General features: G+C 43.1%; 1 protein-coding gene across 1 annotated transcript; it reads right to left on the bottom strand.

Moving 5' to 3' along the window:
* Positions 1-5,399: 5,399 nt before the first annotated feature.
* LOC140144984 (uncharacterized) lies at positions 5,400-7,423 on the bottom strand. The gene is made up of 2 exons (XM_072166776.1): positions 6,500-7,423; positions 5,400-6,422 (listed from the first exon to the last, which is right to left on the bottom strand). The coding sequence occupies exons 1-2, from the start codon at positions 7,421-7,423 to the stop codon at positions 5,400-5,402; spliced, it is 1,947 nt and encodes a 648-aa protein (XP_072022877.1).
* Between the last annotated feature and the right edge of the window lie 15,894 nt (positions 7,424-23,317).

Raw genomic sequence — 23,317 nt, 5'->3', positions numbered from 1 at the left:
TAAGGTTCCAAATGCTATCATCAGTAGATAACTAAATATTTTTCAACCTTTCTTAATTTCTCTCTTTTTTATAACTAAATACTATCTTGAATAGATAGCGGAAAAACTAGCAAACAAATAAACAAACAAACTAAAGACATCCAAATAAACTTTCCTAACAGACGTTTTCTAAATTTGTGAAATATTTTCTTTGTTGTTTTATTAAATATTAGGCTCGCAATGCTATCTTCAGAAAATAGCTGTTTGCGCGTTCCGAGAAAATGATGCAGATCGTAAGTGGCTTTGCGTGCGAGTGTTTGAGAGCAGATGATGCATGTGACAATGGGCCTATAATGATTTGCAAATCGCACCGTAAATCAGTGAAATCTTGAGTAGATAACAAACAAACAAGCAAACAAACATGTACAATAAAAAATATATACCAAATGAAATTTCTGACTCGTCTCATGCTGAATCTATGAATTTTTGTAAATATTTCATAAGGTTCCAAATGCTATCATCAGTAGATAACTAAATATTTTTCAACCTTTCTTAATTTCTTTCTTTTTTATAACTAAATACTATCTTGAGTATTTAGATAGCGGAAAAACTAGCAAACAAATATACAAACAAACTAAAGACATCAAAACAAAACTTTCCTAACAGACGTTTTCTAAATTTGTGAAATAATTTCTAAATACTATCTTGTGTAGATAGCGGAAAAACTAGCAAACAAATACACAAACAAACTAAAGACATCAAAATAAACTTTCCTAACAGACGTTTTCTAAATTTGGGAAATATTTTCTTTATTGTTTTATTAGGCCCGCAATGCTATCTAGAGAAAATAGCTGTTTGCGCGTTCCGATAAAATGATGCAGTTCGTAAGTGGGCTCTGCGTGCGAGTGTTTGAGAGCAGATGATGCATGCCGCAAAGGGCCTATAATGATTTGCAAATCGCACCGTAAATCAGTGCTATCTTGAGTAGATAACAAACAAACAAGCAAACAAACATGTACAATAAAAAAAAATACACCAATTGAAATTTCTGACTTGTCTCATGCTAAATCTATGAATTTTTGTAAATATTTCATAAGGTTCTAAATGCTATCATCAGTAGATAACAAAATATTTTTCAACCTTTCTTAATTTCTTTCTTTTTTATAACTAAATACTATCTTGAGTAGATAGCGGAAAAACTAGCAAACAAATAAACAAACAAACTAAAGACATCAAAATAAACTTTCCTAAAAGACGTTTTCTAAATTTGTGAAATATTTTCTTTGTTGTTTTATAAGGCCCGCAATGCTATCTACAGAAAATAGCTGTTTGCGCGTTCCGATAAAATGATGCAGATCGTAATGGGCTCATATGCGAGTGTTTGAGAGCAGATGATGCATGTCGCAAAGGGCCTATAATGATTTGCTAGTACCGTAAATGCTATCTTGAGTAGATAACAAACAAACGAGCAAACAAACATAAAAAATATTTAAAAAAATATATACCAAGTGAAATTTCTGACTCGTCTCATGCTAAATCTATGAATTTTTGTAATTATTTCATAAGGTTCCAAATGCTATCATTAGTAGATAACAAAATATTTTTCAACCTTTCTTAATTTCTTTCTTTTTTATAACTAAATACTATTTTGAGTAAATAGCGGAAAAAACTAGCAAACAAATAATCAAACAAACTAAAGACATCAAAATAAACCTTCCTAGCAGACGTTTTCTAAATTTGTTGTTTTATTAGGCTCGCAATGCTATCTTCAGGAAATAGCTGTTTGCGCGTTCCGAGAAAATGATACAGATCGTAAGTGGCTTTGCGTGCGAGTGTTTGAGAGCAGATGATGCATGTGACAATGGGCCTATAATGCTTTGCAAATCGCACCGTAAATGCTATCTTGAGTAGATAACAAACAAACAAGCAAACAAACATGTACAATAAAGAAAAAATATACCAAATGAAATTTCTGACTTGTCTCATGCTAAATCTATGAATTTTGTAAATATTTCATAAGGTTCCAAATGCTATCATCAGTAGATAAAAAATATTTTTCAACCTTTCTTAATTTCTTTCTTTTTATAACTAAATACTATCTTGAGTAAATAGCGGAAAACCTAGCAAACAAATAAATAAACAAACACACTAAAGATATCAAAATAAACTTTCCTAACACTAACAGACGTTTTCTAAATTTGTGAAATATTGTCTGTGTTGCTTTATTAGGCCCGCAATGCTATCTACCGAAAATAGCTGTTTGCGCGTTCCGATAAATTGATGCAGATCGTAAGTGGGCTCTGCGTGCGAGTGTTTGAAAGCAGTTGATGCAAGTCGCAAAGGGCCTATGATGATTTGCAAATCGCACCGTAAATGCTATCTTGAGTAGATAACAAACAAACGAGCAAACAAACATAAAAAATAAAAATATATATACCAAGTGAAATTTCTGACTCGTCTCACGCTAAATCTATGAATTTTTGTAATTATTTCATAAGGTTCCAAATGCTATCATCAGTAGATAACTAAATATTTTTCAACATTTCTTAATTTCTTTCTTTTATAACTAAATACTATCTTGAGTAAATAGAGGAAAAACTAGCAAACAAATAATCAAACAAACTAAATACATCAAAATAAACTTTCCTAACAGACGTTTTCTAAATTTGTGAAATATTTTCTTTGTTGTTTTATTAGGCTCGCAATGATAACTTCAGAAAATAGCTGTTTGCGCGTTCTGAGAAAATGATGCAGATCGTAAGTGGCTTTGCGTGCGAGTGTTTGAGAGCAGATGATGCATGCATGTGACAATGGGCCTATAATGATTTGCAAATCGCAACGTAAATGCTATCTTGAGTAGATAACAAACAAACATGTACAATAAAAACAATATACCAAATGAAATTTTTGACTCGTCTCATGCTAAATCTATGAATTTTTGTAAATATTTCATAAGGTTCCAAATGCTATCATCAGTAGATAACAAAAATATTTTTCAACCTTTCTTAATTTCTTTCTTTTTTATAACTAAATACTATCTTGAATAGATGGCGGAAAAACTAGCAAAAAAATAAACAAACAAAAGACATCAAAATAAACTTTCCTAACAGACGTTTTCTAAATTTGTGAAATATTTTCTGTGTTGCTTCATTAGGCCCGCAATGCTATCTACCGAAAATAGCTGTTTGCGGGTTCCGATAAAATGATGCAGATCGTAAGTGGGCTCTGCGTGCGCGTGTTTGAAAGCAGATGATGCATGTCGCAAAGGGCCTATGATGATTTGCAAATCGCACCGTAAATGCTATCTTGAGTAGATAACAAACAAACGAGCAAACAAACATAAAACATAAAAATATGTATACCATGTGAAATGTCTGACTCGTCTCATGCTAAATCTATGAAATTTGTAATTATTTCATAAGGTTCCAAATGCTATCATCAATAGATAACTAAATATTTGTCAACCTTTCTTATTTTCTTTCTTTTTTATAACTAAATACTATCTTGAGTAGATAGCGGAAAAACTAGCAAACAAATAAACAAACATACTTAAGACATCAAAATAAACTTTCCTAACAGACGTTTTCTAAATTTGTGAAATATTTTCTTTGTTGTTTTATTAGGCTCGCAATGCTATCTTCAGGAAATAGCTGTTTGCGCGTTCCGAGAAAATGATGGAGATCGTAAGTGGCTTTGCGTGCGAGTGTTTGAGATAAGATGATGCATGTGACAATGGGCCTATATAATGACTTGCAAATCGCACCGTAAATGCTATCTTGAGTAGATAACAAACAAACAAGCAAACAAACATGTACAATAAAAAAATATACCAAATGAAATTTCTGACTCGTCTCATGCTAAATCTATGAATTTTTGTAAATATTTCATAAGGTTCCAAATGCTATCATCAGTAGATAACAAAATATTTTTCAACCTTTCTTAATTTCTTTCTTTTTATAACTAAATACTATCTTGAGTAAATAGCGGAAAAACTAGCAAACAAATAAATAAACAAACACACTAAAGATATCAAAATAAATTTTCCTAACAGACGTTTTCTAAATTTGTGAAATATTGTCTGTGTTGCTTTATTAGGCCCGCAATGCTAGCTACCGAAAATAGCTGTTTGCGCGTTCCGATAAAATGATGCAGATCGTAAGTGGGCTCTGCGTGCGAGTGTTTGAGAGCAGATGATGCATGCCGCAAAGGGCCTATAATGATTTGCAAATCGTACCGTAAATGCTATCTTGAGTAGATAACAAACAAACGAGCAAACAAACATAAAAAATAAAAAAATATATATACCAATTGAATTTTTTGACTCGTCTCATGCTAAATCTATGAATTTTTGTAATTATTTTATAAGGTTCCAAATGCTATCATCAGTAGATAACCAAAATATTATTCAACCTTTCTTAATTTCTTTCTTTTTTATAACTAAATACTATCTTGAGTAAATAGCGGAAAAACTAGCAAACAAATAATCAAACAAATTAAAGACATCAAAATAAACTTTCCTAACAGACGTTTTCTAAATTTGTTGTTTTATTGCTTGCTTACTTGCTTATGTCGACTTGTCTAGTCGGACTCCGCTGATGGCTCTCCACACAACTCTGTTCTGCATGCAGTTCCTAAAGTCTTGTCTCTCTAGTCCCGTATCCTCTGTTAGTTGCTTGATGTAGTCCTTCCGTGGTTGTCCTCTTGATCTTTTACCATGCGTAGGCTGCCACAGCAAAACTCTGGAAGCTGCCTCTGTATCACTTCTGGCACAGTGTCCAGCAAATCTCAGCCTTTTTATTTTCAGCCTTTCGGAGATTGGGGAAAGATTGCCGTACAGCTCCTTATTGGTGGTGTGCGACTGCCAGGTAACATTAAGTGCTTTTCTCAGTAGTCTTGTGTAACAGCCATCAAGCGCTTTCCTAAACTTTGATGTAATTGTCCAGGTTTCTGCGCCATACATCAGCACCGATTCGACTGTGGTGGTGAAAAGCTTGGTTTTAAGATTTCTAGGCAGGCTGCTCTTCCATATCTTGTTCATGCTGTTGCATGCCCTCCATGCCTGGGCTTTCCTGATGTTAAAATCCTTTTGCCAATCCAAGCCCCAAGGTATTTGAAATCGTCGACTACTTCAAGCTCGCTTCCATCAAGTGTTTGGATTGGGGATGCATCCATATTGCAAACCATTGCCTTGGTTTTCTTGGCGTTCATGCTGAGACCGACTGTTAGTGCTGCAGTCTCAACAAGATGCAGTAGCTCTTCGGCATCTCTGAGATTGTCGGCCAATAGTGCTATGTCATCAGCGAAGTCGAGGTCTGTAATTGTTTGCGGGCCTATTCTCCGACTTTTCCTTGTTTGTAGTGTGAGCCCTAGACGATCTTCATTCCCATGTAGTGCTTTCCTGAGAGCGTAGTCTAGGACTGTTACAGAAATGGCGCAAGTGTGTCCCCCTGAAGTACTCCAGCCTGAATTATGAAGTCGTCAGTGATTCCATCTGGTGTGGTAACATGGGCAACAGTGTTCTCATAGGTGTTTCCAATAGCCGCCACAAGTTTCTCTGGCACTCCATATGCTCTTAGAATGTCTAGCATTTTCCTTCGATGGATTGTGTCAAATGCCTTTTTAAAATCGATGAAGACCAGTGCTGCTTGGAGATTGTTGTTGTTTATCTCTTCAATAATTCTTCTCAAGGCCAGAATTTGTGACACTGTCGACCTTCCAGGGCGGAAGCCATTTTGGTTCATTCGTAGTACAGGATCCAGGAAGGGACGAATTCTGTTGAGTAGTAGTCTGTTGTAGGTCTTTGCCACTATAGATGATAAACAGATGCCTCTATAATTCCTTCCCTCTCTGAGATCACCGCTTTTTGGAATTGGGATGAGGTTAAGAATTGACCACTGCTCGGGTTTCCTACCATGCAGTAATGCCTCATTACAGAAAGAGAGTATGATGTCATCAAGGTTGCATCTCTTTAAAACTTCTGGTGTTATATCATCATCACCTGCACTTTTTCCTTCATTGATGACCTTCTTTGCTGCCTCGTACTCTTCCTGATCGAAAGCATCTGTTCGCATGTCAAATTCCCGATGCACCTGCTCTATCGGCTCATCCTCATTGGTAATGACTGGTGGATTCCCAAGTAGCTGCTGGAAGTGGGAAAACCAAGAATGCAGTCTCTCACTCTCTGTGTCCCCTTTGATCTGACCCTTTTTGGTAGTTCTCCTTCCACTGATCTCATTTATCAGATCCCATGCAGCTTTGTGCTGGCAATTCTGATCTGCTTTCTCTACCTGGGTGATCTTTTGTTCCAGGATTTCCTGATTAATTTTGTCATATGTCTCTTTTAGGTGATTCTTCCTTGCTTGTAGTTTGGATCTTGATACACTAGTGCATTCGTGGGTATCCTTCACATATGCTTCATGCACTTCATTCCGGCACTCTCTGTTCTGGAATCAGTCCAGATTGTCCCCTTATGGCGTTTGGGTGCCTTTGGTATCAGTTCTTCCGTAACCTCCCTATTTGCCTGTATGAAACATTGATATGTGGATGTGGCATCTTCATCGTCCTCACTTTCATGTTGCAGAGCACTGAATCTATTCCGTACTTTAACAGCATACAGGTCTTGTAGTTGTGTGTCTTGTGCCAAAACCTTCCAGTTGTACCTGATCTTCCGTGGTGGTGTCTTGCCATTCGATCTCAAGCTGAGACGTACTTTTGCTGTAACAACACGGTGATCCGATCCAATGCTTGCGAAGGAGTTGTAGGTGCAACAATTCAGAATGCTATTCCTCCACTTCCTGCGTACAAGGATGTAGTCTAGTTGTGCCTTAAAACCAGATGGTAGAGTACATGTCCATAATCTGGATTTTTTCTTACAGAAGCTCACATTTGTTATTTCCAGTTCATTTTCTATTGCCAGTGTGTGCAGCAATTCTCCATTTCTGTTGGTGGAATCATGGTAGGGGAATTTGTAGTGCTCTTTGCCAACTCTTGCATTGAAGTCGCCCATTACCATAAGAAAGTTGTGAGCTGGAACTTGTTTGATGGACTTGTCCAGTACCATATAGTGCTCTTCTGACTCTTTCTCATCAGACACATTAGTTGGGCAATATGTGACAATGATGGTGGTCTTGGGACTTCCTCCAAAGGTAGCACATATTATTCTTGGTGTTATGCATATGCAGGAGAGAAGGGTCTTCTTTGCCTTGGCACTCATTAGAATCCCAACACCTCCAACCGCTATGCCTGCTCTATTCCTCCATGCTGATGATGATACTAGTTGATATCCATCAAAGAGGTCATGATGTCTGATTGGTTCATCAGGGTGGACTATTTTATGCTCCTGTAATCCAATGATGTCTTGGTTGTGATGCTTAGCTAAGCCACATAGTTCCTCTTGAAGGTACAAACTTCTTAGTGTTCTTGTATTTAAGGTTGATACAAACATTGATTGCTTGCATTTTAGTAGATTTTCTTTCCTTGTTCCTCCTCTCTCCGTGCACACCCGTCCGTGAGGCTTTAAGGTGCTCACATCATTAATATTAGTAGCTAATACAGATTCAGAACTTGGATTTACGGTAGGGCTTTAACCCTAGTGCGTTTAGTTGTAGCCATCATTTAAAGTCTTTCAATTGCTGAATACTGTTGATGGTCGCAACTCCTATCAACAGATGTCCAGTGGCCGTTGAGAATATGCAGTGCACTGAATTCTTCATCCGCCCTTTGATCTTGTCACTAATGTCTCCAACCATAGTTCCAAGTATATAGCTCAGGTCTCAGGACTCCCTGATTTTGATCACTGGCTGCTGGTTGAACTCATCTCAGGCACCCTTTTGCCGTTTTGAGCCTGAATCTCTACTCCGTCTAAGATAGTGATCTATCTTAACTATTTACCCATAGCTGGGGCAAGCGTTGGTGAGCACCAGAGCGTATCCACACGCCGGTGGGTCATGCATACTGCACCTCTAGGGCCGCTTGCTGCTCCGAGATCCCCTACATATCAGCCTGGAATCGCAAGATATCCAGTTACCAGTAGTGACCAACGTGGAGGTTATGTAGGAGTCTTGAATAAGGAGAGGCTGTGTACTGGCAGGAGAAGACTTACGCACACTGCTTCTCTTTTCGCCTTTCGGCTAGCCAGCGGCAAGTTGGGTTGCACAGCAGCATAGGAGTGTTTCAAGCAAGCAGTCTAGAAGTGAAGCTAGGAGAATGATAGGAGAATAGGAAGGGTAGGTATGAAGGATAGGGAAACAGCAGCTACAACTACATCTACAACTACAACTACATGCACTAGACGCATCACTTAAACCTGTGACAAGCTTGTCACCCACCACCATTATTAGGCTCGCAATGCTATCTTCAGAAAATAGCTGTTTGCGCGTTCCGAGAAAATGATGCAGATCGTAAGTGGCTTTGCGTGCGAGTGTTTGAGAGCAGATGATGCATGTGACAATGGGCCTATAATGCTTTGCAAATCGCACCGTAAATGCTATCTTGAGTAGATAACAAACAAACAAGCAAACAAACATGTACAATAAAAAAATATACCAAATGAAATTTCTGACTTGTCTCATGCTAAATCTATGAATTTTTGTAAATATTTCATATTAAATACTATCTTGAGTAGATAGCGCAAAAAACTAGCAAACAAATAAACAAACAAACTAAAGACATCAAAATAAACTTTCCTAACAGACGTTTTCTAAATTTGTGAAATATTTTCTTTGTTGTTTTATTAGGCTCGCAATGATATCTTCAGAAAATAGCTGTTTGCGCGTTCCGAGAAAATGATGCAGATCGTAAGTGGCTTTGCGTGCGAGTGTTTGAGAGCAGATGATGCATGTGACAATGGGCCTATAATGATTTGCAAATCCCACCGTAAATGCTATCTTGAGTAGATAACAAACAAACAAGCAAACAAACATGTACAATAAAAAAAATATACCAAATGAAAATTTCTGACTCGTCTCATGCTAAATCTATGATTTTTTGTAAATATTTCATAAGGTTCCAAATGCTATCATCAGTAGATAACAAAATATTTTTCAACCTTTCTTAATTTCTTTTCTTTTTATAACTAAATACTATCTTGAGTAGATAGCGGAAAAACTAGCAAACAAATAAACAAACAAACTAAAGACATCAAAATAAACTTTCCTAACAGACGTTTTCTAAATTTGTGAAATATTTTCTTTGTTGTTTTATAAGGCCCGTGAAACGGAATTGGATCACCCTGTTCACCCTGTGTGCTTTCACACGCTTTCGCGGGCTAAATTTTCCTGCCCTTATTTGGAAGGCATGCATACGGCATGTCAGCCAATCAGCGCGATTGCCGGCTGCGTGATCACTTCGCGCCACATGCACAGCGCACCAGAACGTGTGCTAATTTCAATTAGGTAAGTCGCATTTTTCAGAGCTCTTGCAATAATTCACTCAAAATCCTCGAAAATGCACTGTTACGAGCTATTAATTATATGATATTGTCGGGAAATATTACGAGCACTTGCAGTATATGTTTTGTTATATTATGTCGAGAAGAAATGGTTTAAATAGAGGATTTTGTGTGTCAGTTTGTCTCAGTATAGCGTGTATAGCGTTTCATGCATGTGTAATGTGATCTCGTTGCGGCAGTTCCTTTTGGCTTCAAAAGTCACAGTTTGCTTTTAGATGTCGCCAAAAATATGCACCTATGCAATTCAGCAGCTATTACTGGTCATTTTGAGATTAGAACCAGTCTCTTGCGTTTTGCGGAATGTATTGAAAGAGTGTGTATAAAATCATGTCAGTTTATAAATTAATTGTCTTGAGTATAGAGTCGCCATGTTACTGTGTTGCGCTATGGAGGTCAAACTTTACACAGGCGGCCTATGGGGGTCAAGTTGTCGTTTTGAGAGTAACGTACTCGTGTACATGTACATGATGGCGGCGTGTTGTACATGAGATCATTGTAAATTGAAATGCTCTCTTGTCATTTATTATTATTATCTCTTATATTAATCACGATTGCATGTAACTTGAGATAATATTTTGATCATCCTTTTCCTTTTGGACTTCAAATAATTAAATGAAACGCTCTTTCTTTGCAAACTTCGCACATTTAAACGCGCACGCGCGCCGTGTCTTCGCCCAACAACCATGACTAGGGAAAGGTATGTGATAATCAGTATTGTAAATAAATAACCATTAGTTTTTCCAAGTCATGTCAACACGTTTATTACAATTTAATCTTGCGGAAATATAAACTCAGATCTTTATATTTCAATCGTTACTTAATTATACTTCATAACAACTCGTATACTACGTGCTAAAGTGCATCTAAATAATATTATGAGGACGATCAAGGCGAGTTATCAAATTAAAGAGTAGAGTTATAATAGGCCTAATTAGTTTATGAAGAGTATTAATCAAGGCGAGTTATCAATTGCAGATGTGGAGTTGTAGGTGTATGCACATTTTATGAGGACGATCAAGGCGAGTTATAAACTAAAGTAGTAGAGTTATATTATGGGAAGTGAAGAATCTAATTAGGCCTATACATTATTTCACAAGATAACTTTGGTGAGTAAATTAATGTGAGTTATCAATTACCGAAGTGGAGTTACAGGTTGAAGGTATACTATTACCACTTATTATTATGTGCCCCCTGAATAACTGACTCCAGCAGACTACATCAGTACCAGGAGTGGTTGCAAGACGGAACGGTAAACGTGCCGGGGCCGTTACTGTGTCTGGCCACGCACATCAGTACCAGGAGTGGTTGCAAGACGGAACGGTAAACGTGCCGGGGGCCGTTACTGTGTCTGGCCACGCACATCAGTACCAGGAGTGGTTGCAAGACGGAACGGTAAACGTGCCGGGGGCCGTTACTGTGTCTGGCCACGTACATCAACTTGAAAGTGAACAGGCCGGGGGCCGTTGGGCTGCGCATTTGGATGTCATCAGTCTGTTGGAGCTCAGTTATTGTCCCTAGTTGTGTTAAATATATTTTAGGCCCAAGTAATGTAAATATATTGTGTATATAGTAGTAATACGTACAAATACGTGCTCTGCACCCCATTTGTATGCTATTACGAATGCTGGTCCGCACCTAGAGGGGGGCTATGCTGCCCAAATTTTCATTCATTAATTACGTAGGCGGTAATTGGGTAAATGTTTTCATTCAATAAGTATATGTGCGGAAATTGGTTATGTGATGTATATAGTAGTAATACATACAAATACGTGCTCTGCACCCCATTTGTATGCTATTACGAATTTCTGGTCTGCACCTAGAGGGGGGCTATGCTGCCCAATTTTTCGTTTGGATAGTTAAAATACCGAATTCTCCTTATGGAGCCAAAATCGTGCAGGTGCAGTAGGCCTGAGTTATGTATTGTGTAAAACATGTTAAACTTTGTTATGTATTAACGACCAGAACGTGTGCTAATTTCAATTAGGTGGAGGTGACGGAGATGAGGTGACGGGATGCAGGGAGGTTGTGTAGCTAATGTTTCCAAAGACGTAGTAATGTATACCTGGAGTGTGGTGATAAATAAATTAGTACAGAAAGTGACAGCTACCGCTTTTTGAGATACTCATTAGTTGCACCGAGTCAAACGTGGAGTTCTGCCCTCCACACGATACCTACGCCTCTACCCAAAATTGCAGTGCCCTCTTTGAGGGATGGTGTCACCCCGGTCATCCTGACATACACAGCCAACCTTTCCGAGACTTCCGGTTTAATTTTATCACATTAGTAGAGGCTTAGTGGTGTCGACCTCACGTAGATAATTCGAGTTATTTGCCTACACCCCGAGTCCGCTACAAATTGGTGTCAGAAGTGGGATTGAAAATGGTGCAGCTAGGCTTGGAGGAGTAAAAAAAAAAAAAAAAAAGTGATATCATAAAAAATATAAAAGAATAATATATTTTTTATTAAAAAAAAAAAAAAAAACAAACAAAAAAAAACAACAAAAAAAAAAAAAAAAAACTGAGTCCTAAGCTTAGAGGAGTATAAAAAAAAAAAATGGTGGGAGTTAGTCCACTGACCACAACAGAGGCGAATGGAGGGGAGAGTTCGGAGGAGGAGCATGCTGAGCGGCCGGTGGGAAGTAGCGGTGAGCAAGGGGATACTGAAGGTACGGAGATTGGAGGATTGGATACGAGGGATGTAAAAGTGGCAAGGAAAGGTAATGATGTGGGTGGTGATACAAGTGCTGGGTTAATGCCACTAAATTCTCTGGAAGGTGACAACTCGAAGAGTAGCCTTGGTAGTACTAGATACTGGGTGGATAAAGAGGACGCGGAGATCCAGTACAAGCGCATGTGGGCGGCTAATGGTGGGCAGGCGATGGTGCACCCAACGCGAAAGGGAGGGGATCTCAAGGTAGAGAAAGACGATGGGTTAAAGAGATTGGAGGACCAAGAGAGAGGGAAATCAGCATTTATACCAATTGAGTTGGAAAGTGATCGCCAAGAGGCGCTGAGGCGGCGAGCACAAAAGAAAAAGGAAGAGACTCTGTTTCAAAACATATCACCTGAGAGCTACGAAAGAGAGAAAGACGACCGGAGACAAAAGATCGTGGCCTGGCAGGCTCAACAAATGCATGAGAGAGAGAGATCTGAAGAACACATGCGAACTTTGCGGTCTCGGTGTGCTGAACTGGAGGCTGGAAATAAAGCGATTGAAAAACAGCTGACGCACGAATTAGAAGCTCTAAGAACCCACTTTGAAAGGGAAGGTGCCATGTACCAGAATGAGCTGAGAGCAATGGCAGCTCATGTGCGTGAAAAAGATGAGCACGTAAAAAGGCAGGAACAATACCTAGAGCGGGAGGTATTATTAGTTGAAAATGAGAAGAAACTCTGGGATGCAGACTTGGAGGAAAGAAAGTGCAAGGTAGAAAAGCTGGCAGAAGTAAACAAGGAGAAAGAGGAAAGGCTACAAGTTTGGAAAGAGGAGTTAGAGAAGCAGGCACTGAGAGCAGCAGAGCAGGAAGCTCGGTTCACAAAGATCCAAGGGGGCATGAAGGCTGGAGTAGGACTACCGGAAACCCAGGGGAGGAAGAGAGTTAGAATGGGGACTCAAGAGGATGAAGGGACTGAAGGGTTGGCAGACGGTGACAGGATGCGTCCAGGGCCCTACCATGATCAGGCCAACTATGCAGATGACTTGACGCCTGCATTTGCTCGTATGCGGACACCACATAAGGACGGTGAGGCCTTCGAAGAGACATTTGCACCCAGGGGGTATGAACCGGTGTATGAACCAAGGACACAGATACAGAGTTCTGAGTTATGTAGCCCTCCTCCATTACGGAGAGAGGAGAGAGTGAGAAGTGCACCAGAGTTTGCAGCTAGAATGGGAGAGAAGCCGAAGCGTGAGATGGCGGTACGGGGGTACGATGGCAAGAGCCCGTGGAAAGGCTTCCTCCGGCATTTTGAAGCATGTCGGAGATATAATAAATGGACAGAGGAAGAGGCAACCTACCAATTATTTGCCTGCTGCCAGGGTAATGCAATGACCACTCTGAGTGTTAATGATATAGACCCAACAGAAACGCGGTTTCAGGATCTTGTGACATTACTGCAAAAAGAGTTTGGGCCTAGAGACTGTCCTGAAAATTACTTTCAAGAAATGGCTGGGAGGAAGCAACGCCCAGGAGAGACACTAACGAGTTTGGGCCAGGAGTTCAAAAGACTGGTAGCGCTGGCTAACCCAGAGGCTGGTAAAGCCGAGAGAGACAGACTGGCACGACATTTCTTTGTACAGGCTGTTGCTGACCCAGAAGTTCACATGGAGCTAGTCAAGGTCAGACCCGAAACTCTGGAAGATGCTATTGACATAGCTCTCAGATTAGAGTCATGTCGCCGTCCAGAGAAGTCGAGGGGCAACCCGAAATTAGCATATAGTCGTGCTGCCGAGATAGAGGAGGTACATGCTTCCGATGCCAACCTGGCAGGGCTGAAGGTGGAACTTACGACATTTTTAAAGAAAGAATTTGAGATGCTGAAGGAAACCAGTGTGGATCATGAGGGGCCAGCCATAGGGCAGCCGAGGAGCCATGGTAAAGAAGTAGTGTATAGTCGGGCTGCAGAGTCAGAAGACGTGCTTGATGCTGCCAAAGCCGGGATGGTAGAACTTAAAGGACAGATTGAAATGTTAAAGAAAGAAATATATGGGCAAAAGGGGACCAGTACAGATAAGGGACCGACAATTGGGCCTGAGGCAAATGGAGGAAAGAGGTATTACCCACGAGGACCCATGAGAGACCAAAGTCAGCAGCATTCAGCCTGTTACCAGTGTGGACAAAAGGGGCACTTTGCGAGAGAGTGCCCATCACGAGCCAGGTGCTATCGTTGCAGAAAAACAGGACACCGAGCTCATGAGTGTAGACATAAAGACATAGTGTGCATTAAGTGTGACAGGGAAGGACACATGGCCAGGGACTGTGAGTGGATGTCGGGAAACGAGCGGAGGCCAGCCCAAGGCCCCTGGGCCGGGCCGACAAGCGGGTGGGGGCCACAACAGGCATAGGAGAGGGACTGATGGGGAATTTGGGAGATATGGGATTGTTGACCGGGGACATGGAGGAGATAATAGTAACAGATACAGAATTAGAAATTTGGGTGCCAACGTGTGTGCATGGGGAGGTGGCACCGTTCTTGTTAGATACGGGGACATCACACACTATAATGACTTTAGAGATGTATATGCTCATACCAGAACAGAAAAGGCCTAGGTTAGAGACTCCGAATGTGATTCTAAGACATGCGGCAGGCAGTAGGGTCAAGGTATGGGGGAGGGCCGAGGTTGACATTACCGTTGGAAATAGGAGTGCAAAAGTAAATGTGGTAGTTGGTCAGGTCACTAGCGAAATGCTGGGTATGGACTACTTGAGAGCCACTAAATCTAAATTGGACTTTGATTTGCTACAACTGCAGTGGGACGACTGTATCGTACAGTGTGGCAGCACACCAGGCGGGGTGGCCCCACAAAGGTTGTTGGCAATAAGCGATATTGAGGTGCCAGCTGGACATTCTATGGTAGTATCCGCAGTTGTGTCAGGGAAGAAAGGAGACAAAGGGCTGGGCGTGGTAGAGCCGTTAGGGAGGTGTGCTTTATTAGAGAAGGGGCTATTGGTAGCTCGTTGCGTGGTTGAAGCTAAAGATGGGGTGGTCCCTGTTACTATAGTGAATGTTGGGAATCAGCCTCGGGCAATAAGGCATGGAACAACCCTGGCAAAGATATCGACTGTAGAAGAAGGGGAGGTATGTGAAACCAGATTGATAGGGGTGGAGCCGGAGATGGACATGGCACCAGGAGCTGCGGCCCCTGTGGTACCGCCTTATTTGGAAGAATTGGCCAGGAAGAGTACAGAAGGTGTCGAGTTGGATGATAAGTTAAGGATAGAGCGTCTACTGGCCAAATATCAGGACGTCTTCTCAAGCGGGGAGTTTGATATTGGGAGGACTGACTTGGTTAAACATAGGATTGACACGGGGGATGCCCGACCAATTAGACAACCTATACGAAGGTCATCTCCTCAACAAAGAGAGGAAGTTGAAAGACAAGTCAGCGAATTGCTTGCTAAGGGGTTAATTCAGCCTTCAGACAGCCCATGGTCAAGCCCAGTGGTCTTAGTAAGCAAGAAAGATGGTTCTAAACGGATGTGTCTGGATTATAGGCGTATCAATGACGTCACGCGCAAGGACGCGTATCCGCTGCCGCGGATTGACGATTCCTTAGACGCTTTGGGAGGGGCCAAGTAATTTTCGACCTTAGATTTGGCCGCAGGATATTGGCAGGTGGAGATGGACGAGGATGCGCGTGACAAATCGGCATTCTCGACTCCTAGTGGGTTATATGCATGGAATGTGCTTCCGTTCGGCCTCTGTAATGCCCCCTCGACCTTTGAACGCCTGATGGAAAGAGTGTTAGCAGGACTAAGGTGGGAAATCCTGTTGGTTTACTTGGATGACGTAATTGTATTCGGGAATACGATCAAAGAGTCAGTAGGTCGATTGGAGAAAGTTTTGGTCAGGTTACGTGATGCAGGGCTGAAGTTGAAGCCATCGAAATGTAACCTATTCCAAAAACGTGTCACGTATCTCGGGCATGTGGTATCAGAGGAGGGCATACATACGGACCCCACGAAGATTGAGGCAGTGAAAAGCTGGCCGACACCAGCGACAACCACACAAGTCAGGAGCTTTTTGGGCTTGGCGTCGTACTACAGACGTTTCATTAAAGGGTTTGCCGAGATCGCTTCGCCTCTGCATCATGTCACAAAGAAAAGTGTGGAATTTCAGTGGTCAGAGCAATGCGAAGAAGCATTTACAGCCTTAAGGGATGCTCTAGTGAGTGCACCAATCTTATCATATCCCCGACCTGTGGGACAGTACTATTTGGACACAGACGCAAGTGCGTTTGCAATAGGAGGGGTGCTATCGCAGGAGCAAGATGGTAGTGAGAAGGTTATCGCATATGGGAGTCTAGCTTTATCAAAAGCGGAAAAGAACTATTGTGTCACTAGAAGAGAGCTCCTGGCCATAGTAATCTTTCTAAAGAAATTTCGGCACTATCTGGGGGGAAGCTGTGTGAAAGTCAGGACAGATCATGGGTCACTGAGGTGGCTCTGCAACTTCAAGAATCCAGAAGGACAGTTGGCTCGATGGTTAGAGGTTTTGGCTAGCTTTCATGTTGAACTCGAGTATCGAGCAGGCAAACGCCATCAGAATGCTGATGGGCTATCACGGCGACCTTGTAAGCAATGCGGGAGGATGGAGGCTAAGAATGCAGAAGGGGAAAAGCAGAATATCGGAGCTGGGTTGGAGACGGTAGAATTGCCCCAGATGCGTGATACGGGATGCCAGACCGAAGTTGTAGACGGAGGAGTAGTAGCACGGGAAATAGAAGACACTACTGTCAGTGAAGTTGTGAACTCACGAATGATTACAGTCGTCGCTGAGCCGAATCAGACTATCCCAGTCCAATCGAGAGGGGAAGAAGCGGGGCAAGAGAGCCAAGTATGGTTAGACTGTCTGTTGGAATTTCACAGTGGAGAAACACCTGAGGATATGGACGAGATTGAGACGGCAGTGGATTTATATCTGGAGGGGGTCCGGAGAGAAGCCATAGTAGTTTCAGGGGTAGCAGAAACCTCTCAAGAATGTCAAGTGAACACCACGCCAAAATATGAGTCAGACACAGAAGCAACAAGAGAAAACCAAGACTGGGAGGGGGGCTGTGAGAGACCAACGGTTGTTAGAACATGTTCTGTTGGTACAAAGCCTGAAATAAACTTTGGAAAGATCAGGGAAGAGCAATTACAAGATGGGACTATAGCCCCTATATTACGGATGAAAGAGAGCGGAGAGGAGAAGCCAGCATGGGAAGTAGTGTCACCGTTGCCGTCGCAGACCAAGACTTATTGGGCTCAGTGGGAGTTGATGGCTGTGAAAGAGGGGGTGCTAACTAAGCGATGGGAATGCGATGACGGGAGGGTGGTAAAGTGGCTGATAGTATTACCAAAGACGTTAAGGGGTCGCGTGATGGATGAATTACATGCTTCCAAAGCTGCGGGTCACTTGGGGAAAAACAAGGTGTTACCAAAGTTGAGGACCAGATATTACTGGGCAGGAATGACGGTGGACTTAAGGGCTTATCTAAGGCAGTGTGTGGGTTGTGCGCAGAAGAAGAGCCCCCAACAGAAGCATCGGGCTCCACTACAACAGTATCGAGTCGGAGCACCCTTGGAACGGGTGGCCATTGATGTTCTCGGCCCTCTGCCAAAAACAGAAGAAGGAAATGAGTACATACTAGTGGTCGGGGATTATTGGACCAAATGGATGGAGACATATGCCATCCCAGACCAGCAGGCTGAGACAGTCGCCAGAAAACTAGTGGAACAATTTGTCTGTAGATTTGGGGTGCCGATAGAGCTTCATTCAGACCAAGGCAGGAACTTTGAGTCGTTTGTGTTTCAAGAAATGTGTCAAATTCTGGGGATCGACAAAACAAGGACAACGGCTTACAACCCGAAGTCGGACGGGATGGTGGAACGATATAACAGAACAATCGTGAATGCGGTGTCCCTGATGATGGAGCCTCATAAGGGACAGAGAGACTGGGACCTATATCTCCCCTATGTGGGATTTGCGTACAGAGCCAGTGTGCAAGAAAGCACCGGAGAAAGCCCCAACATGATGATGCTAGGTCGTGAGGTAAACTTACCGCTAGATTTAGTAGTAGGGGGTGTACCTCATGAGAAGGAGTGTGACACCGATTACGCGGAATGTCTGAGGGAAGAAATACGTGAAATCCACAACCGAGCTCGCATCGCCATTAAGACCAGCTCCAGAAGACAGAAGAGAAATTATGACCGAGCTGCTCATGGTCCCGTATATCAGAAGGGTCAATTCGTCTGGTTGTACGATACCCAGCGGCGTCAGAGACCCTCTAAAAAGTTAGCGTTGCCTTGGCAGGGTCCGTACTTGGTAGTGAAGGTGCTTTCTGGCGTGACCTATCGCATACAGAGGACGAACAAAGGCAAGACTAAGGTGGTCCATGCGGACCGACTAAAGTTGTATGAGGGACCAGCATTGGTGGCATGGGGATACAAGGGACCATCTGTTAGATTCGAGAAAGGCCCAGAGGTACACCAGATGGAGAGGGATGAACCACACGAAACGGCGAAAGACAAAGATGGGACGGAGAGAAGAGAAACTGAGCAACCACAGAAGAGAAAGGAGGTTCACCAGACTGTGCTGGAGAATGCCAGACGTGCACCGAAATCTAAGAACGATGACACTGTAGGCAAGCAGAAGTCGAGTGAAGGAACAAAGCCAACTGAGGGTGACATGCAGAACAAAGGAAGTAAACAGGTTGTGACGTCCCCAAGGGCCATAAGGCGAGGAGAAAGCGACCCAGAATGGAGAGGACGAGTGAGGCCAACACGGGGGAGGGATAGCCGAGGTGGTCACACAGGATCAGATATTTCGAGATCAAACATTTCGGATGGAGATAGGACTGGGGGTGAGGCTACACAGGAAGGCTATAGGTCCCGACGCAACCCAACACGGGACCGTCGATTGCCGAAAAGATACCGCTAAATTCAGTTATAAGGGATGGGGTGGGCTAAATACAGTATGGTAAATGTTGTTTTCCTCTCTTTCTGTGTTGCAGGGAAAATTGACAATGGCCGACCCGGGTGAGCAAACTTACCAGATGACGCAACAGGATAACCAGACTTATCACATAGGGTTGGGATTGGTTTTGGGCTTCGCCCTCTGCAATCTGGGTGTGCTGCTCCTCGTACTGTGGAAGGTTGTAAGGGGAAGAGAGAAAGTCAGTGCAGGAAACGTCCGGTGGTGGGATTGGGCTACCAGTGTGGAAACAAAGCTAAACTGGATCCAGAAGCAACATCAATTGGGGGCTGAGCGACGAAAAATAAAAATGAGAAAGAGTGGTACGTCGACAGGCACGGCTGGTGGTGCTCCGCCTCGTGGTGAACCCAGCAGATTCGCTGGATGTTCAGCAGAGTCAGAGTCACGGCTTGAAGGATACATAGGGGACGGAAGAGTTCCATTGAGCCCTATTCATGAGCCAAAGAGGACAAGGAAACTTAAGGCTGGTCGTACTACAGGAAGGAAACGCAAAACTCCCAGAGGGAATTGGAGACAACAACAGCTAGAAATGATCACAGAAGAGAGGGGAATACCCGAGGCGAGGATAATAGATATGGACACAACGGAGGGTGGATGCCTAAGAGCCGAGGCAGAGCTACAGCAGGGGGAATGGGAAGGGGATGTAGGCAGTAGCATGTAGGAGCGATGAGTGATGTTTTTGGTTTTGTTCTTATTAGCATTATTTTGTTTTCATTACAGATTGAGATGACAGACCAAGCAAGTGACTGTGGCAGAGTCAACCGCAATGGAGTTCCGTATGCAAGGGTATACCGCATGAAATTGGGCCCAAAGATACAAGAGAGATTGGAAAGAGTCCAACCGTCCTCTACGAGGATCAAGAAAGTTCGGTTTGACCCAGTAGTGAAAGTTCGCTATATCCCTCAACGCGGGGAAGACGGAAACTAGTGCGCGGTCGGCGAGATCACACAATTTATGTTTTGAGTGTTTATAGATCGTAGTGTCGTCATGAAAACATATCCTACGTTGTCGTAACCATAATCTTTTGATGTCTTGCTTTGTCATTCCTTGTTCTTCCAGACAGTTTAAACGAAAGAAGCAAACCAGACGAAAGTACGATGGCAAGCAATAAGGGGACCGGAGGGTACGTACGAAAAATGAGTATCATGTCAGCCCCTGTACCCATACCGGGGTGGAGGGCCCAGGAGGATGACCTATTGAGAGACCCACTTTGGATGCCTAAGGGCAGAGGCAGTGTGATCCAGCAGAGCCTGGGAGAGGCGAGAGAAGTAGGACGGGGAGTTCAAGGGGTTGGGAGACTGGAGGAGCAAGAGAGAGAATGTGACAGGTTAAGGAGAGAGCTCCAGAGATGTCAGGACCAATTAGCGACAGAGAGAGAAAAAGAAGAGACAGAAAAGAAGGAGAGACGAGAGTTGCTGCGGGCCACAATGCAGGTTATAAAACAGAAGCCCATTCTGGTAGAGGCGGGGACGAAGAAAACAATGATAGATAAAGTAAAAGGAGAGTTGGAAGAGCTAAGGGAGGAATTGGCCAAGTTGAAGATGGAAGCAGAGTCGAGGCGACGGGAGGAGGCAGTCAAGGTAACAGAAGAGAGAAAAGAATGGGAAGTCGAGAAGAGGGAAATTCGGAAGGCATTTGTGGATAGATGGAAAGAAGAGCAGGAGAAACGATTGGAGTCATTCAGAGAGGAGCTTAAAAAGAGAGAGAAAGTGTGGGTTAAGGATGTGAAGCAAAGAATGGGGAAGCGGCTCGGAGAAAATGCGGAGGGAGCAGGAAGGAACGAAGTAACTAGTGGGATCATAGTCCTGCCCGACCCACAGAGGGCGGTGTCTTTAAGTACGGGAGAAGTGGTCCCCTGCCCCGGGGTGTTTCTGCCGTTTTGTCACGTGCAGCTCGGCGAGCAACAGCCGCCGACTGGCCAACAATAATTAAAAAGAAAAAAAAAAAAAATGTATATAATGTATATAAAGTGTTGCGTTGATGATTATTAATTGCATTCTATTGTAGTAGGAGATATAGTGCTTAAATGTTTTCTCTCCCTCTCTCTCTTATCTTCTTTAATCCCAGGACCAGCGACAGCGAAGACGAGAGGACCGATTGGAGGGCGGGAGAGAGGAAAGACTGGGAAAGCAGAGGAGAGGCGCCGAGGAGGGAGAGGGAGGGGAAGCAAGACAAAGAAGAGAAGGAAGTAGGGAGTGGTGATAAAAGGCGGGGGACGGAGAAGAAGGAGACGGGCTTGGCCGACCGTAGAGTCACCAGTGGCAGGCCCTGGGAGAGACAAACCAGAAGGGATTCATGGCAAAACAGTAGAGAAAGTCGACAAGGTGGGAGGTGCTTTCGGTGCAGACAGCCAGGACATTTCGCGAGGGATTGTGATAGTGTTTTCCACTCGCCAAGGCCCCTGACGATAACTACGAGGAATATGAGCGTCGAATCGCGGCCAGATGCTGAGATGGTGGCGCAGGAGGAGAGACTGAAGGAGGCAGAGCTAAGGGTAGCGGCAGCAAGAAAAAGATTGGCGGACAGCAAGAGGAAACGGGAAGAGGAGGAACAAAAGGAAAGGAAAAGGAGGAGGATGGAGGCATTAGTAAGGAAAGAGAAGGAAAGGAAAAGGAGGAGGATGGAGGCATTAGTAAGGAAAGAGAAGGAATTGAAAAAACAGGAAAAAGAAATAGAGGAATTAGAGCAGCGGCTAGCATTAAGCGCGGGAGAAAAGAGTACTGGGGGCGAGGACGAGAGGCGACAAGAAGACGAGAAGAACCGTGAAGAAGAAATTGAGAAAGAGAAAAAGGAAGGCGAAAAGAAACGTAAAGAAGTAGCCAAAGACAAGAAGCGGAAGGACGAGGAGCTGAGGAAGGAAAGAGAAGAAATCGAGGAACAGAAAAAGGAAGACGAAAGGAAACGTAAAGAAGAAGTGGAGAAAAAGAAAAAGGAAGACGAAAAGAAACGTGAAGAAGAAATCGAGAAACAGAAAAAGGAAGACGAAAGGAAACGTAAAGAAGAAGTGGAGAAACAGAAAAAGGAAGACGAAAACAAACGTAAAGAAGAAGTGGAGAAAAAGAAAAAGGAAGACGAAAAGAAACGTAAAGAAGAAGTGGAGAAAAAGAAAAAGGAAGACGAAAAGAAACGTAAAGAAGAAGTGGAGAAAAAGAAAAAGGAAGACGAAAAGAAACGTAAAGAAGAAGTGGAGAAAAAGAAAAAAGAAGACGAAAAGAAACGTAAAGAAGAAATCGAGAAAAAGAAAAGGGACGACGAAAAGGAACGTAAAGAAGTAGCCAAAGACAAGAAGCGGAAGGACGAGGAGCTGAGGAAGGAAAGAGAGAAAGCGCGGAAAACAAGTGAGAAGAAACGGAAGGATGACGAAAAGAAAGCGAAGGCAAAGGAAACAGAGGACCAGAGAAAGAAGGGAAAAGAAGGAAACCTGAAAGGGAAAGAACCGGTCAGAAAACAGGGAAAGGAACGAAAGAATGGAACGGAGAAAGAAGAGAAAATAAAGGAGAAGAACCAGGACGGGAAGGAGGAGGAAGCTGAACGTAAGAATCAGGAGGAAGGAGAAAATGCAAAGGAGAAGAAACAAGAGGGAAAAAGGGTGGAGGGAGAACCAACGAAGCAGGGGGAAAAAGCGGAGGACATTGCAGAGAGGAAATGTGACAAGGAAAAAGAGGAAGTGGAGCAATCCGAGGGGAAGGAGGCGGGGAAAAAGGGAAGCGGAGAAAACGAGGCAGGAACACAGAAAGACGAGGTTCCGTCAGCGGCGATGCAACCGGGAGTAGCCGTATTACAGACTTTGGGAGACCTGGCAACAAGAAGTAGGTTGGGGGAAGTTGAGATCTACAGATTAAAGAAGGGGACAGGGTTACTACGGGCAACCGTTTTGGAAAAAGGAACGACAATAACAACAGAATACCCAGGAACACTCATAGAAGTGATGGACCCCGGGTTGGAGTGGGTGGGAGTTGACCAAGAGTACAAAAGACTGAGGATAGAGCTGGCGCGGGTGAAGGAGGAGCTGGAAGAAGCGAAGAGGGCAAAAAGGACAACGGATGGCAGCGAGGAGGAGGGACGGTGATTGTGGAATGAGTAGTCGAAGGCACCGGGAGGGAAGAAGTGTTGTGTTGAGTGTTACTGAAATTTTGTAAAAAAAAAAAAAAAAAAAAAAAAAAAAAAAAATTTTGGTTCCGACAAATTCTTTTGT

The sequence above is a fragment of the Amphiura filiformis genome, unplaced genomic scaffold (genome assembly GCF_039555335.1).
Source record: "Amphiura filiformis unplaced genomic scaffold, Afil_fr2py scaffold_109, whole genome shotgun sequence".
Taxonomy (NCBI): domain Eukaryota; kingdom Metazoa; phylum Echinodermata; class Ophiuroidea; order Amphilepidida; family Amphiuridae; genus Amphiura; species Amphiura filiformis.
The sequence above is the reverse complement of the archived record's forward strand: the minus strand, read 5'-3'. Positions and strand labels throughout refer to the sequence as shown.

Excerpts from the sequence above, each read along its gene's own strand:
- LOC140144984 (XM_072166776.1), bottom strand. The coding sequence starts at position 7,423 with ATGTTTGTATCAACCTTAAATACAAGAACACTAAGAAGTTTGTACCTT. Across the intron at positions 6,423-6,499 it reads CATATCAATGTTTCATACAG|AACAGAGAGTGCCGGAATGA; the intron begins GCAAATAGGGAG and ends GACTGATTCCAG.